The following is an 18334-nucleotide window of genomic DNA, read 5'->3' as shown; positions in this document are numbered from 1 at the left end:
TCATATAGACTCCAGTTTGTAGCATGGAAACTGACCCCTTGGGGTGTACTCTAGGCAAGGATTTTTTTTTTTTTTAATTGTGGTAAAAATATACATAGCAAAGCACTTGCCAATTCAACATTGTTTTACGTGTAAAATTCAGTGACCTTGATTCCATTCATCGTGATGTGCAGCCACTATCTATTTCCAAATTGTTCCATCACCATTAACAGAAATAAGAAGTTTGAATATTTGTAGAACTGAATGTGGGGTCTTCCAAATGACATTTTTGTGCCACTCGAATGGAACAGTTAAGGGAAAACCAGGCTTTTAGACTTTTTTTGTAGTTCTTTTATGAGCAACTATTTCTGAAGTACCTACTAGGTCCACGGGTCTCTGTTAATTGAGAATTTTGAGCAGAGCCATGTGACCTATTACTTAAAGTAATGATTGACTTTGTGTAGCCCTTACTCATCTACGTTTAGAACTGAGTATTGTTACAGGGAAGAATAGTGTTTTTCTCTGCCCCTGAGCCTGTGAGACTTAAACCCATCTTTCCTATTATCTATTCCTGATGTTAGGCTGTGAATTTCCTTGAATGATAAAAAGCTTCATTGAATTTCTACTTCCTACTCAATTTCTTTATAAGGAAGAAGAATAACCAAGAGAAAAGAGGACTTTTTTTACACAGAAAGTAATAGCTATGCATAGTGGAGCCATGCAGTTTTGAGCTAGAAGTATCAATCTTCAGTCATATTTTAGTTCTGCTGCCTAGTGATTGATGTTTCTACGTAAGTGTATATTACGTGATTTGGTCGGTTTCTTTGCTATAAACTGGAGCCTGTTCCTTTCTCACTTTATGGTGATGTACTCTGGAGATAAGATATATATGTATGAATATGAATAAGTGTAAGACATCTTTCAGAGCACTCATAACAATGATGATTTAGAAATAAAAAGAGGCTGTAAGGATATTCACCAACATGTTCACTGTAGTTGTTGCTAGATGGAAGGATTGTAAATAATTTATATTTTCTCCTTTTTACTTATCTACATTTTCTATGATGAATATGTTTTTCTGAAATAACATAAAAAAGTTTTTTCTTTTTTTTCTTAATAAGACAGTTGCCTACTATTTCACCTCCACTAAGATGGCTATTTTCAGAAAAATGGAAAATAACAAGTGGTGGGGTGGATACGGAGAAATTGAAACTCTCGTCCGTTGCTGGTGGGAATGTAAAATGATGCAATCACTGTGAAAAACAGTGTAGCAGTTTCTAAAAAGTTAAGCATAGAATTATCCTATGACCTACCAATTCCACTCCTAAGTATATACCCAAAAAACTTGAAAGCAGGAACTCAAAAAGACACTTTTATACCAACACGATTGCAGCATTAGTTACAACAGCCAAAGGTAGAAATAACCCAAGTGTCCATCATCAGATGAATGGATAAGCAAAATATGGTATATCCATACAAATGGAATGTTACACAGCCATAAAGAAAAATGAAGTTTTGATACATGCTACAACATGATTGAACCTTGAAAACATTATGATAAGTGAAATAAATCTGACACAGTACAACAAATATTATATGATTCCACTTATAAGAAGTATCTAGAGTAGGCAAATGCATAGAGACCAAAGTTTATTAGTAAACCACGAACTGGGGAGAAGGGGAAATATGAAGTTATTGTTTAAAGTATACAGAGTTTCTGTTTAGGGTAATGAAAAACATTTGGAAATGGATAATGGTGATGGTTGTACAACATGATGAATGTTAATTAATGTCACTGAATTTTACACTTAAAACAAAACCCATGCTGTTGAGTCAATTCTGACCCATAGCAACCCCATAAAACAGAGTAGAACTACCCCATAGGGTTTTCAAGGCTGTAATCTTTATGGAAGCAGACTGCCACATCTTTCTCCCGTATAGTGACTGATGGATTCAAACCACTGACCTTTCAGTTAGCAGCCAAGCACTTAACTACTGAGCCACCGGGGCCCCTGTTTTACACTTACACCCAAAACCAAGCCAAACCCATTGCCGTTGAGTTGATTCCAACTCATGGCGACTGTATTTGACTGAGTAGAACTTCCCCATAGAGTTTCCAAAGAGCACCTGGTTATTTGAACTGCCGACCTTTTGGTTAGCAACTGTAGCTCTTCACCACTATGCCACCAAAAAAGTTTTTTAAATATATGTTTTACTCATAAAAAGCTTTACACGCAGAAAGAAACAATCTTTGATGGTTACGAGGGAGGGGATAGGTGGGGAGCGAAAAACACTAAATAGACAATAGATAAGTGGTAACTTTGGTGAAGGGTAAGACAGTACACAATACTGGGGAAATCAGCATAACTTGATCAAGGCAAGGTCATGGAAGCTTTATAGACACATCCAAACTTCCTGAGGAACCAAATTACTGGGCTGAGGGCTGTGAGGACCATGGTCTTGGGGGACATCTAGCTCAACTGGCATAAGAAAGTTTATAAAGAAAATTTTCTACATCCTACTTTGTGGGGGGACTTTGGTGAGAAGCATCTGGGGTCTAAAAAGCTTGTTAGTGGCCATCTAAGATACTCCCATCTGGAGCAAGGTAGAATGAAGAAAACCAAAGACACAAGGGAAAGATTAGTCCAAAGGACTAATGGACCGCAACTACCACAGCCTCCACCAGACTGAGTCCAGCACGAGATGGCGCCCGGCTACCACCACTGACTGCTCTGATAGGGATCTCCATAGAGGGTCCCAGACAGAGCTAGAGAAAAATGTAGAACAAAATTCTAACTCACCAAAAAAATAAAAGACAAGACTTACTGGTCTAACAGACTGGAGAAACCCCGAGAATATGGCCCCAGACACCCTTTTAATTCAGTACTAAAGTCACTCTTGAAGTTCAACCTTCAGCCGAAGATTAGACAGGCCCATAAAACAAAATGAGACTAAATGGGCACAGCAGCCCAGAGGCAAGGACGAGAAGGCAGGAGGGGACAGGAAAGCTGGTAATGGGAAACCCAAGGCTCAGAAGGGGAGAGTGCTGACACATCATGGGATTGGCAACCAATGTCACAAAATAATATGTGTATTAATTGTTTAATTAGAAACTAATTTGCTCTAAAACCTTTATCTAAAACACAATAAAAACACACACACACACACATATATGTTTTAACACAATAAAAATTTTTTTTTAAAGGCAGGTGCTTTATCTTATGTGATGATGTTACTGCTATGGAAATAGTTCTCTGCTGTACTTAGTTTTAGACAATCTCAGCTTAATATCTCTTTCTCCGAGAAGCTTTCCCTGCGTAGGGCAGAGAAACTGTCAAGATACACTACCAACAAGGCTACAGGTTTTGTTTCTGTTTTTGTCCATCAGTCATTAATACTTAATGGGCATTCTATGTGCTGTGTTCTGTGGAAAGATACAAAGAGACGTATATGAGGGAAAATATCGAATAAAGACGGGATTCCTTCAAAGAGTGATCATTTTTAGTTTCTCAGAGTTTATGAATCAATCCACCAAACAAACATAATAGAAGTCTGCTGTGTACAAGGCGATGTGCTGGGTGCTGCACAGATCCCAAAGTAGATTAATGTAGGGCCAACTCTGGTGGTAATGGTTTGAATTGTGTCCCCAAAAAATATGTGTCAACTTGGCTAGGTAATGATTCCCAGTATGTGTGATTGTCCACTATTTTGTCATCCGATATGATTTTCCTATATGTTGTAAATCCTACATCTATGAGGTTAATGTAGGATTTACATTGTTAATGTAGGTTATTTAAAAGAGAGGAAAGAAAGAAAAGACCAAAATAGATGTCCGAAGAGACTCTGAAACTTGCTCTTGAACATCAAGTAGCTAAAGCAAAAAGAAGAAATGGTGAAATAAAGAGCTGAACAGAAGATTTCAAAGGATGGCTCAAGAAGATAAAGCATTATAATGACATGTGCAAAGACCTAGAGATAGAAAACCAAAAGGCAAGAACACACTCGGCATTTCTCAAGCTGAAAGAACTGAAGAAAAAATTCAAGGCTCCAGTTGCAATACTGAAGAATTCTACAGTGAAAATATTAAACAACGCAGGAAGTGTCCAAAGAAGATGGAAGGAATACAGTCACTGTACCCAAAATTACTGGTCAACATTCAGTCATTTCAGGAGGTAGCATATGATCAGGAACCAATGATACTGAAGGAAGAAGTCCAAGCTGCAATGAAGGCATTGGCAAAAAATAAGCCTTCAGGAATTGACAGGATACCAGTTGAGATGTTGCAACAGAGGGAGCCATGGAAGTGCTCAGTCGTCTATGCCAAGAAATTTGGAAGATAGCTACCTGGCCAACCAAGTGGAAGAGATCCATATTTATGCCTATTCCCAAGATAGGTGATCCAACCAAATGCAGAAATTATCGACCAATACAATCTATATTACACGTAAGTAAAATTTGCCGAAGATTATTCGAAAGCGGCTACAGCAGTATACTGATGGGAAACTGCCAGAAATTCAAGCAAGATTCACTAAAGTACGTGGAATCAGGGCTGTAATTGCTCATGTCAGAAGAACCTTGGCTGAAAGCGGAGAATACCAGAAAGATATTTACCTGTGTTTTATTGACTATGCAAAGGCATTGGACTGTGTGGATATAACAGATTATAGATAACATTGCGAAGAATAGGAATTCCAGAACACTAAATTGTGCTCCTGAGGAACCTGTACATAGATCAAGAGTTAGTTGTTCAAACAGAACAAGGGGATACTGCGTGGCTTAAAGTCAGGAAAGGTGTGCATCAGGGTTGTATACTTTCACCGTATCTATTCAGTCTGTATGCTGAGCAAATAATCTGAGAAGCTGGGCTCGGTGAAGAAGAATGGGGCATCAGGATTGGAGGAAGACTCATTAACAACCTACACTATGCAGATGACACAACCTTGCTTGTTGAAAGTGAAGAGAACTTGAGGCACTTATCAATGAAGATCAAAGACCACAGCCCTCAGTATGGATTACACCTCAACATAAAAAGAAAACAAAAATCCTCACAACTGAACCAGTAAGCAACATCATGAATAATGGAGAAAAGACTGACGTTGTCAAGGATTTCATTTTTCTTGGCTCTACAATCAAGGCCCATGAAAGCAGCAGTCAAGGGATCAGAAGCAAATCTGCTGCAGAACATCTCTTGAAAGTAGTGAAAAGCAAAGATGTCACCTTGAAGACTAAGGTGCGCTTGACCTAATCCATGATGTATTCAGTCGCCTCATATACATGCAAAAGCTGGATGATGAATAAGAAACGTTGAAGAATTGATGCCTTTGAATTCTGGTATTGGCAAAGAATGTTGAATATACCATGGACTGCCAGAAGAATGAACAAATCTGTCCTGGAAAAAGTACAGCCAGGGTGATCCTTAGACACAAGGATGGCAAGACTGTGTCTCACGTACTTTGGACACGTTATCAGGAGGGATCAGTCTCTGGTGAAGGATGTCATGCTTTGTGAAGAAAAGGGTTAGCAAAAAGGAGGAAGCCCCTCAATGAAATGGATTGATACAGTGGTGCAACAATGGGCTCAAGCATAGCGACAATTGTGAGGCTGGTGCAGGACCGAGCAGTGTTTCATTCTGTCGTACATAGGTCGCTATGAGTTGGAACTGACTCAATGGTACCTAACAACAACAACAACGTGATATTAATGAAGCAGGATTAGAGGCAGTTATGTTAATGAGGCAGGACTCAAGTTATAGGATTAGGTTGTATCTTGAGTCAATCTCTTTTGAGATATAAAAGAGAGAAGCAGGCAGAGACACAGGGGGACCTCATTCCACCCAGAAAGAAGAACCTGAAGCAAAGCTTATCCTTTGGACCTGAGGTCCTACACTGAGAAACTCCTAGACTAGGGGAAGATTGATGACAAGGACCTTCCTCCAGAACCGAGAGAGAGAGAAAGCCTTCCCCTGTAGTTGGCACCCTGAATTTGGACTCTAGCCTCCTAAAATATGAGAGAATAAACTTATCTTTGTTAAAGCCATCTAATTGTGGTATTTCTGTTATAGCAGCACTAGATAGCTAAGATGCCTGGCTTCCAGGAGTTTGTGGCCAGGCTAGAAAGATAAGACTTGAATGTGTGAAAATAATAAAGAGGAAAGAAACGAAAGTTTAGAACAATTCAAAACTTGTCACAAAGCAGCAGTGCATAGTTACTGAAGGAATGGTGAGGTGCTCAGTGTTATTGGAAAGATGACACTAATGCAGGCCTGAGCTGACAAGACTGCACCAAGTCAGCGATTTGAGCTGAACCTTCATTCATTCTTTCTTTTGGCCATCAACAAATCCTTATTGAGTGCCTAATATGTGCCAGCAAGTTTTATGCACTGTAGATACAAGGATGAAATAAACAAAATCTCTGGCCTTATGGAGCCTGATGAGTAGATAATAAATAAACATGCAATTATACATTATCAAGTCAATTAATAATTACTATTAATTGACTTGATAATGTATAACTGAAAGACTGAAAGAGGTTCATTTTAGGTAAGGTGATCAAAGGAGGCCGCTCGAGAAGGTGACATCTGAACTGAGACCTTGAATGAACTGAGGAAACAAAACATGAATGTCTGAGGGTAGAGCATTCCAGAGTGAAGGAACAGCAAATGCAAAATCCTAGAGGCAGAAATTGGCATGTTTGAAGAGCAGCAAGATCAGAGTGACTAGGCGGGAGTGAGTGAGGGAAAGAGGGGTAGGAAACATGGTCAGAGAATGAGACAGGGGAAGATCATTTGTTTAAGAACTTTTTATTTTATCCTAAGGGAAACAATTAGGAGGTTCTGAGTAGGACAATGGCCAGATCTCCATTTTTTTAATACCTCTGGGTGCAGGTGAGGAATGGCCTGTAAAGGTATTAGAGTGGAAGCCTGGAGACCAGGTAAGAAATTGTCAGTAGTACGGTGAGAGATGAGAATGGCACAGTGGTAGCTGTTAAAGGAATTGAGGAATGGTCATCTGTATAGTATTTTTTGAAAGTAGAACCAATAGGATTTAGTGGTAGATGAGATGTGGAGTTTAAAAGAAAGAGAAGAGAGGGAGAAAAGGACGAGAAAATGGAGAAGGAAATGGACTGCAGATTTAATGGCCTCCATGAACTACTACCATCTCTGCCATGAAACTAGAAGAAATGGATGGTGCCCAGCTACCGTTACTGAATGGCAAAGACACGTTGCCAATGGGCATAGGCACAGGATGGCAAGATTCATTGGGAGCCATTTTCAACAACTTAGCACAATGGCTTCCCCCCAAAATCATGTGATCCAAGTTCTCTAGGCTTAGCTCTTGCTATATAAAGGACAGCTTTTGGAAATTTTTTACTCTCCTGTAACTTTACTTTCTCGTATGTTGATGACAAAATATAGCTTTGTCTTTCCATGCATATTTAACATAGAAAGATAACAACACATCAATAGATAAATGTAGTCTTTCTGGTTTAATATAAAAGTTTTGTTAATTAATGACCTTTGATAATCAAGCTGCTCATATTAGTGCTAAACTTACTTGTTCACATGCCAAAATTTAGGTGTCATTGAGATCCAAGGTTTCAGATGGCAGAAAGAACAAGAGCTTTGGAATCAGACTGGTTTGGTTTAGATTCCTGGCTCAGCTATATATTAGCTCTGTGTGAGTCAGCCTTCACATCTTAGTTTGTTGAGTGGGGATAACAGTACTTCGTCTGCAGGTTGGATGGTTGTTATTATTAGTTCTGTATCTCTATATAGTCAAAGAATTTAGCTTTGATTTAGTTTTGAAAACTGGCACTTCTTAAATTCTCTTTAAAGATTACAACTGGTTTAGTTTAGTAAAGTAAAATATATTTTATTTTTGATTTCTTGTATCACCCTGTGAATGGCTTATATTTTAAAAAATAAAAATTACATTACAGATTCTCCTCTGAATTGGTATTTCTAAGAAACAGACCATTTCATTGAGCTGCTTTTTGAAGAATAGGGCTTCTCAAGTCTGGACAGAGCTGAGTTGCTCAGCAGGGTGCACGATGTACTTAAGTAGGCCACAGGCAGGGAGAAGGCGTGGGCCTGTGCGGATAGACTGTTCTACTTAGTGAGGTAGGCGGCTGAGTTCAGTAAGCATTCTTTTCCCTGAGCAGTCCATGCTTAATTCTAAAGACTTACTCACGAAACTAGGGCATTGTGAAAGAGCTATGATCAATAATTATAAAATGGTTATAATAATGGCTACTATTTATTGAGAACTTAATATGTTCCAGGAACTATGTTAAGTGCTTTACCTACATCTCATTTATCTTCAGAACAACCCTCTGAGACAGGTATTATCATTATCCCCATTTTCAAAACCTAAAAACTGAAAGCGAAAATGAAGAACACCAAGGCCACACGACAACTAAGAGCCCAAGAGACAGAAAGGGCCACATGAACCAGAGACCTACATCATCCTGAGACCAGAAGAACTAGTTGGTGCCCGGCCACAATCGATGACTGCCCTGACAGGGAGCACAGCAGAGGACCCCTGAGGGAGCAGGAGATCAGTGGGATACAGACCCCAAATTCTCATAAAAAGACCAAACTTAATGGTCTGACTGAGACTGGAGGAATCCCGGCGGCCATGCTCCCCAGACCTTCTGTTGACACAGGACAGGAACCATCCCCGAAGACAACTCATCAGAAATGAAAGGGACTGGTCAGTGGGTGGGAGAGAGACACTGATGAAGAGTGAGCTAATTATATCAGGTGGACACTTGAGATTGTGTTGGCAACTCTTGTCTGGAGGGGGGGATGGGAGGGTAGAGAGAGAGGGAAGCAGGCAAAATTGTCAAGAAAGGAGAGACTGAAAGGGCTGACTCAAGAGGGGGAGAGCAAGTGGGAGTAGGGAGTGAGATGTATGTAAACTTATATGTGACAGACTGATTGGATTTGTAAACGTTCACTTGAAGCTTAATAAAAGTTATTAAAAAAAAAAACTGAAAGCAATTTGTGAAAGCAGTGCGCTGTGTTGTAGAAAGGTAAGAAATACACGTAGGCAAAAAGGAGAAAATGGAGACATGGTATCCTTACCACCAGAGATTATGGATGTTCACATTTTATTATGTGAACTTTTGGAATTTAGAAAATCTCTGTATTTCCAGCAAGCCTAATTTTTAAGATTATTTTCTAAAAATCTTTTTTTAATCTTATTTTAGAATGTAAAATCTGAACATCGACCCTTTTTTTTCCTGTTTGTATTACCGCTTTAGCAATCTTAATCATCGCTAAGCCTTGTATGAATCCAGCTGAATACTAGGCAGGTTGTATACAGAGAAGGGCAAAAAAGATAAGCATATGAATGCATTTCAAAAAACACTATTCCAGTGTATCAGTCAGCTATTGCTGGGTTACAATCCAAAATCTCAGTGATTTAAACAATAATAAGCTCTTGATCACACATCTTTGGGTCAGCTGGAACAGCTGTGTTTCAGGCTACAAGTGTGCAGATTGGCTGGAATGGCTCATTCTGGGGCTCGGGCTAGAAAGGTTATCATTACCATGGTATGTGCTTCTCATGATGATAGCAGAAGGGGAAAGAGATGAGCCCAGCTGTGTAAACTCATGTCCCCTAACATTTCATTGGTCAAAGTAAGTTACATGTCAATCCTGAAGTTAACAGGTATGGAAGGACGCACTTACAGTGAGTGTCAGAGTCCATAGGTGGTACTAATGGTTAATGCCCTTGGCTACTAAAGAAAAATTGGAAGTTCTAGTCTGACAGAGGCACCTCAGAAGAAAGACCTGGCAGTCTACTTCTGAAAAATCAGCCACTGAAAACACTATGTGTAGTGCCTGGGGTCTTAGAACCCTGAAAGAGGCCATCCAAGACACAATAATTGGTTTCTGTTCTCCTGGAGCAACAAAGGAAGAGGGACAGTCAGGAATAAGAGGAGGAAATGGAACGTGTGACTGATTGCTTCCATGAACAATTCTCTGCTTTGCCATGAGACCAGAACTGGATGATGCCCGGCTAACATTACTGAATATTTTGATCAAGATTCTATAGAGGAATCTTGATCAAAAGGGGGGAAAATACAGAATAGGATTTCAAATTTACACGGAAGCCAGATTTTCTGGAGCCATGGAGGCTGGATGAACCCCTGAAAGTATCACCCTGACATCATCTTTAAAACTTGTACAAAAAATATTCCCTAAAGTCTTCTTTAAACCAAATAATAATTTAGTTTAACTAGTAAAGAATGTCTGCCTTGAATATTGTGCTTTTTAAAAAACTATCTATATGGAATCAAATTGACAATGGCAACTTGAAAGAACAGGTAGGAAACTTAAGGAGCAGTGAGTTTATGTTAACAGGGGAAGAACAATTCAGAAAAGGAAGGTGAGAATCGCTGCATGACTCTAAGAATGTAATCAGTATCACTGAATTGTACATGTAGAAATTGTTAAATTGGTGTTATGTTGTGCTGTATATATTTTCAACAACAATAAAAAAATAAATAAATTATTTTAAAAAATCCTATGGAGCACAGTTGTACTCTCACACTCTTGGGGTCACCATGAGTTGGAATTGACAGCAACCAGTGACTAGTGACCGTGAGTGTCCTTGGCTCAGAGGCAAAGGTGAGGGTATGTATGTATAACACTACTACAGAAGAATGAAAAATTAGGACTAATAATTTCATATCATGTGTATTTATTCATTCACTCATCCACCATTGACTATATATATATATTTATGTGTGTATATATATACATACATATAGTCCTGGTAGAGCAGTGGTTAACAGCCTGGCTGCTAACCAAAAGGTCGGTAGTTTGATACCACCAGCCATTCCTTGGAAACCTGTTTTATAGGGTTCTGCTGTGTCCTATAGTGTTGCTATGAGTTGGAATCGACTCTATGGCAATGGGTTTATACGCATTTTATCTTGTTGTGTTTATGCCTGTGTATATATGTATATTATATTTTATGCATATATACATATATACACAGGCATAAACACAACAAGATAAAATAAAACGTGTAAAAATTCTTTATAACATAAAATCAAAGCAGAGTGATCAGCTAAGGAGACTAGAGTAATAGGCCTGGCACAAACTGAGAAAGGTCTTGGATAGTGTTGGACCCACTGAAAACATAATCAAGAGGACATGTAAAAGCATTTCAGGAACAGGACCAACAGAAATTTGATGATGAATTGGACACTGGGAACTTGGGGAGAGGGAGTTGGGAAAGTGGACTTAGAAGTGATGTGGTGTAGTAAATGAGAAGATATTATAAATATTTGCAACTCTGTGAGCCTATGGAACTTGGGGAGATCGTAGTAACATTGACCATGAGAAGGAATTTGTGAAGAGTGACTGGAAGAGAAATTGATCTTTTCATGGTTAGTTTTCAGGTATCAATAAACACCAAATTGGTCGTGTTCTAAAGATGACTGAACCTTTTGTGTTTTGAGACAGGAGTATTAATTAGCTTTGTGATCATGGACTAGTTTCTTATCTTTTCCAGTTCTTGAATTCTAGAATTCCTTGATCTTTGCTGAGAATTATAGTTGAAACAGTATGAACAAAATATTTCCCAAAGAAGTTTGTGTAGAGAGAAAAGAACAAAACATGTGTCAGGGGTCAAACAGATGGCCTCTGGATACTTGTTCTTGGCTTGTATAGTGTTCTTTTTATTGTTCTCTCTCTCTCTTTTTTAATTTGACAGCCTTTAAGCTAGATATACTTCTCTGGTCCAGCCACAGACTCTGCAAACCTCTCTTGTCTTAGACTCATCCGCTTGACACATTTACGTTACATGGCTAGTCCCAGAAGGCATTTGGGATTTTGACCCCTGCTCTGAGCCTTACCAGTTAGCAGTTGCCATCAAGTCAGTTATGACTCTTGGCAACCCCATGTGTGTCAGAATAGAACTGTGTTTCATAGGGTTTTCAATGACTGGGTGTTTTGGAAGTAGATTATCAGACCATTCTTCCGATGTACCTCTGGGTGGACTCGAACCTCTGAACTTGTGCTGAGGGCTTACTAATTGCTGAGGAGAAGATGGAAAATACTGAAAGAATAGCAAGAAAAAACAGAAATAAGCAAGCATTCAATCATGAAAGCCGAGGTTAAATAGTATCTTAAAGAAGTACTAAAGTTAGCTCATTGGTTCCGAAAGCTGAAAACTGAGCTTGTTAAAATCTTTGTTGTTCTTTTACAACTTGACTAGATTTTAAACTCTGCCAAGAGTAGAAACAATGTCTTCTCTATGTTCTGTAACTTTATCTTACAGTGAGATTATAGTGCTACACTCTACAGGTGTTCCATCAATTTCAAGAGGAAGAAAGGGAGGGGAGGGCGTGGAGACAGGAAAAGAGAACAAAGGATTAAAAGTTGCCTCATTCTTCCAAATAATAATGGAGTTCTTGTTTAGGATAACCCAGATGGAACAGGGTTTTGTAGAAGTAACAGGAAAACTGGAAATAAGTTTAGTGTTTACTTCTATATAAGAAATACGTTGTTGGTTTTTTTTTTTTTCATTCATCACTTTCTTTAGCTCAAAAGTTTTCTTCTGTTCAACTCTTGTAGAAATGACCTGTTGATGGTCTGTCGCCAGTTAAACATGGAAGAGTCTGTGGCTGAGATCATGAACCAACTGGGCGCAGATGAAAATGGAAAGATTTCCTTCCAGGATTTTACAAGGTGCCGCATGCAGCTTGTTCGAGAAATTAGAAAGGAGGAAGTTGAACTTTCTGTGAAGTCAGACAACTCTTGTAAAAAGAAGAAGCTGAGGGATAGAATCGCTTCCTGGCCCACGAGCAGTGACAACAGTTTGGGTAGGTACAACCAGGTGACAGCCTGATGGCGCCCCACTAACCCTGCTTTGTGATCCCTGTAAAATGAAGGTGGCCTCTCTGCCTGTTGCTGGCTTATCCTGGGGACATCTTCTTGCCATATTTGGTGAATGCTCACTATTTCCCTCAGCTCCGTCCTATAGCTTCACAGTGCCTGGCTTACTGCTTTCTTTCTTTATTTTGGTTCTTCTGTTTTCCAGGTGTAATAATGTACTCAAAGAACTGTGGCCATTTGAGATTAGAGAGATTGGGCAAATGGATGGGAAAGGCAGTAACTGCATCAGCAGGCCTTAGAAACTACTATCTGGGCACTTCAAAGCTTCGCGCAGTTCTGTGGGATGAGGTTTTTAAAAACCGTTTTGTTTTTATTTAATGCTAATTTTTTTCCTATAAAGGCAGTTTTCCTGTTCATAAATATTATTATTTCTTACTGGTGTGAGATAAGCAGTTGAAAAGAAAGTTCTTAAAAATGTTGATAAATTTTAAACTTGATGATGGAAACATGGGCTTTATTATACATATTTTTAAGTATACAAATATACATACTTTTGAATGTTTGAAATTTTTCACAATAAAAAGTTAAAAAGAAAAGGAAAAAGGCTCTTAAAGGGTAGTTGGAACAAAGGTACAGAGAAAAGTATCTCAGTTTTCTATTTGTACTTAAGGGATTTTTTTCTTTCCTTAAAATGTCTCCTGGCTCCCTCTTCCTACTTCTTTCTCTGCTAAGTAGATCTAGTGGCAAGAAGTAAAGCTCCATGTTAATTGCCATCATTTCATGTATATATATATATATCTGCTAAGTAGCATAGATAATTATGTAGTGTCCCCTAACTCACACGTACACACCCTGAACAATGCTTCTGGCGGTGGAATAATTTGGAGCATTATTATTGAGCAATTGAAATGATAAAAATGTTTGCATTTCCCCTTTGCCTTACCACCTTAATGAGTTCCATTTAGTTTCAAATCAAATGTGTGGTAATGCATCTGCTCTTGGCATAATATGTAGAAATATTTAATTTTTGAAGTAACACTTTTTGATTATTAAGGTAATATATGTTCATTTTAGAAAAATAAGACAAACATAAGAAAATAAAAATCATCTTTAATCTCATAAACCAGAAATAATAACTACTGCTTATGTTTGGTGTATTTGCTTCTGGCCTGTCTCTCTCCTGTGTGTGTATATGTATGTGTGTGTGTGTGTGTGCACGCGTGCGTGCGCGTGTCATTTTTTTTTAACTAATTTGTTTGCATGCTGTCTATATAGTTTTATGTCCTACAATTTTTCCTTTGTGTTTTTGTGTGAGCATTTTCCCTATGCTTTTAAGTGGTACTGTAAAGCCTGATTTGTAATGGTTGCATAGCACAAAGCAGACATTCAGTAAATATTTATTAAATGAAGGAATGAGTGGGATTCTTTTTGCTAAGCTGTATTTTCTGCCAAGAACATGGATTTTTATATAAATATATAAGCACACACACATGTTTTTGAAGGGTTAAGTAAACTGTGGTACATTCCTATGATTGAATACCATACAGGTATTAAAGTGATGTATATATTTGTATCAAGTATGTTATAGAAGGAATATTTATCTGGAAAAAACTACCGTTTATTGTCAAAAAATGTTCTAATGTGTAGTATATGTTTATTGGTTTTCTAAAAATAACAGTTTTGAAAGAGTTGCTGCCCACATCTACAGTGATGGCTTGACCATCTTGTAGGATTGCCTTGGCTAGAGAAAGGGTTTGAAAAACAGTTCCCATTCAACCTTTTTATAACTTTATGCCCTCAGAGAAAGAAGAGGTACCTGAGAGGAGATGAATCATAAAGCATGTCATGAACTGAGGACGTACCAGCAGATGTGAAGCCTCTGACTGGTTTATCATGGTAGTTAAGATTTCAGAGTCTGATTACTTGAGTGTAAATCCTGGTTCTGTCACTTACTGCCTACATGACACTAGATAAGTTGCTTAACCTCTCTATCTCAGTTTCTTCAAATGCAAAATGGGAGTAATTATTATGCCTACCCTACTAGGAATAGAGGCACTAGTATATACTAAGGCACATAAAACAATGTCTATGGGTTTAGCACATAATAAAGCACTAAATCCATGTTAAGCTCATGGTAACTTACTATTACCACCCAATATCAAGTCCTGGAGATTGTCACAATAAAAACTCATATGTTAGAAAACAACCTCCTTTTTAGTCTAATGTGAATCAAATACATTTAAAATTTTACAGTAATTAAACATTTGTGTGTTCAGTTACTTACCTTCTTTTCTATATCATTAATCTCTCCCAAGCCTATACAGATAAACTCTAGTATGTCCTGCCTTGGGGTGGGGGAGAAAATCCTCTCTTGACTCTGTGTCCCTTCCAGCTACTGCCCCATTTCTCTACTCCACCTCACAGCAAAACTTTTTGAATAGATTGCCTACACTGAATGCTTATTAGTCCTCATCTCTCGTTCTTATCCATCTTTAACTCTTGTGTTGCCTCTATGTTGGCTAATCCAGTGGTTCCTTTTCTGTCATCTAGGTCTTCAGCATTTGAGTCAGCTGACTACTCCCTCATCGTGGCAACACTTCATTCTATCTGACTTCCTGACACCATATTCTCATGGCTTTCCTCCTACCTTATTGGTTTGCCTTTCTCCGTCTCCTTTTCTTGGCTCCTCTTTCCCTGTACTACTTCTAAATTTTCAAGTGTCTTGGGGCTACATTCTCTCTCTAGATGATATCATGTGGTCTCCTGGTTTTAAATACTATTTTTTTTACCTGTTACTCCCAAATGTATGTGTTTAGCCCTGCCCTTTACTTTGTTTTTGTTTTTTTTTTTACTTTGAACTGAAAAATCAGGTAAAATTGGCACATATTCCTTGATCTCTTATAGATTTCTCACCGTTAACATGGCCAAAAAGGATTTTTTATTCCCTTCCCCACTCTTACTCCCAGGCTCACTCTTCTCCCAGATATCCCCCATCTACCTGTCTGATCCAACCAACAAGTCCAAAGTACTGTCTCTTCTTGTTATTCACAGCAGTTATGTTCTATAAAGTCACTGTGAACAATGAATTAGTGAATACTGAGCCATTGCTCCTAGAGGAAATATGGAATAAGGTTCCTGCAAGCCTCTGGTCACAACATTTTCATCAACCAGTCAATACATAATCTTGTTTTATGTGTGTTTCTATTTAAAAACTACTTATTTAGGATATATATTTGATTCATTACCATTGACCATTGAACCAATATAGCCAACCTTGAACCATTATAACCAGGGTGAAGGCCCAGAGGCTGCCTGAACTTACTAAATCACAGGAACAGAAGGAAGGACAGTGTGGCTGGAGCATGCAGAGTAAGCTGGGGGAATCAGTATGAGATCAACTTGGAGTGGTGGGTGTGGGCCAGACCACGGCAAGGAGTTGGATTTTATTTTAAAGCAATGTGAAACCATAAGAGAGTTTTAGCATGGGAACAACCTAAGTATGCCTTTATATCTTTAAAAGACTACTACGACTGCAGGGTAAAGAATGAAATGTAGGGAGTTAAGGAATGAATCAGAGAGGCCAGTTACAGGCTGTTTTAGTAGTCAAGGCAAGACATGATGGTAATATGGACAAGGGTGGTGGCAAAAGAACAAAGGAGGTGGACAGAATCTGGTTACACAGCTGATGCTCATTATTCACAGATTATGTATTTGCTAATTTGCTGACTTGCTAAAATTAGTTTATAACCCCAAAATCAATACTTGCAGCACTTCTGTGGTCATTCACAGACATGAGTAGAGTGGTGAATGTTTGAATCATCCAACACACATGTTCCCAGCTGACGTCAAACAAGGTGATGTTCTGCCTTCCTGTTTCAGGGGCTTTACATGTTGTCTTAGGCTGGGTTCTCTAGAGAAGCAGAACCAGTAAAGCGTGTATATATATATATATATATATATATATATACATCTCAAGGAAGTGGCTCACGTGGTTGTAGAGGCTGGAATGTCCCAAGTCTTGACTCAGGATAGAGGCTTCTCCTGATTCACATAGCCACAGGGACTGGTGAACCCAAGATCGGGTCAGAGAGCAGGGTTCTTGCTCACAGGCTGTGACGATCGACAGATCCCAAGATTGCCAGGCAAGACCACAGGTAAGCTGCTAGTTCAAGTCCCAAGAACTGGAGACGAATGGGAGCCAGCTGCATGATCCAGAGCAGGCAAAAGCCAGAATGTCCGCTTATATTCAGATGCAGGCCACACGCTAAGGAAACTCCCTTTCAACTGATTGCTACTCACAGCAGATCCCATCATGGTGGTGATCACATATCAACTCTCAACAGGGAAGCCATCACAGCATTATACGACTACCAAAACACTAAGAATCATGACCCAGCCAAGCTGACACACAATCTTAACCATCACACATGTGATATATTATTAAATCCTTCCAAGGATTGCATAATGCAGGTAATGCAGTTATTAGTACCTGCATCTCTCCTGTCTTTAAAGATAGCAAACCTGAAGCTTAGAATAATCAAGAACCTAGCCCAAGCTGCGTGGCAACTCAGCCTGGGGTTAATCCCTCTAGCACAGTATACAAATAAAGTGCCTAGCAAATTGTCTGGTGCATAGTAAATACTCAGAATTGTAATCATTTTTGTTACCATTGTTGCTATAACCATTAAATTATATAACTAGTGCCTGAAAGACATAAAAATTTAAAAACATTGTTTATAAGTAGATTTTTAAAAGATGAAAAAATCTAGTATGGTATAGTTGCCCAAGTACCTTGATTTTTCCCCAAAGTATATTTGAGCAAAGAATGTAAGCCCTAAGATAAGCACTGTAAATAAAAGGTTAGATCAATTAAGGTTGAGAAAAGCTAGATAATTTATTCTTCTCCTAGAGATTCACGAGACACAATCAGCATAGTAAAGATCTGAAGGCCTTGCACTAAAAAAAAAAAAAAAAAGATTAAATCTAGTTTAATATAGAGCTTTCAAATATTATGGGAAGGAATCCTTCCTTCCCATAATATTACACCTAAATTTTTCGTAGGCTTTTCTCACAACAGTACGATATTCTTTCTATTTCACTCCTTATTCTAGTAATAAGTAAAATCTGAACTCTTTCCTGAAAGCCTTAGATCTCCTTGTAGACCTTCTGCACCATTCAGTAGTTTCTAAAGTTCTGTTGACTCCAATTTAAACCTTATCGCTATTTAACTTGACAGGTGCTTATGAGTCTACAATTAAATTCTAAGATCCTTAGTGTCTACAAACATGCTTCGTACTTCTATGTATCCTTAAAAGAGCATGAACACAGTACATGACTCTTTCATTGGTCTATTCTCTCTATCCTTCATTAAACAAATGTGCATTGAGCATCTACCATATGACAGGAAGTGCTCTAAGTCCTGGGGTAAAGCAGTAAACACAACAAGCAAGGTCTTGAGGACTCTAATAGCAGAACTTTGATCAAGTAAGCACATAAGATAAT

The 18334-nt window shown here is 38.5% G+C and overlaps 1 protein-coding gene across 1 annotated transcript in view; it reads left to right on the top strand.

Moving 5' to 3' along the window:
• MCC (MCC regulator of WNT signaling pathway) overlaps positions 1-18334 on the top strand; it is a 535647-nt gene that overhangs the window by 86900 nt on the left and 430413 nt on the right. Inside the window, exon 2 of the mRNA XM_049872263.1 lies at positions 12572-12819. Within this exon, the coding sequence (XP_049728220.1) occupies positions 12572-12819 (248 nt within the window). The remainder of the gene's footprint in view (positions 1-12571; positions 12820-18334) is intronic.

Source organism: Elephas maximus, chromosome 2 (genome assembly GCF_024166365.1).
Source record: "Elephas maximus indicus isolate mEleMax1 chromosome 2, mEleMax1 primary haplotype, whole genome shotgun sequence".
Taxonomy (NCBI): domain Eukaryota; kingdom Metazoa; phylum Chordata; class Mammalia; order Proboscidea; family Elephantidae; genus Elephas; species Elephas maximus.
The sequence above is the reverse complement of the archived record's forward strand: the minus strand, read 5'-3'. Positions and strand labels throughout refer to the sequence as shown.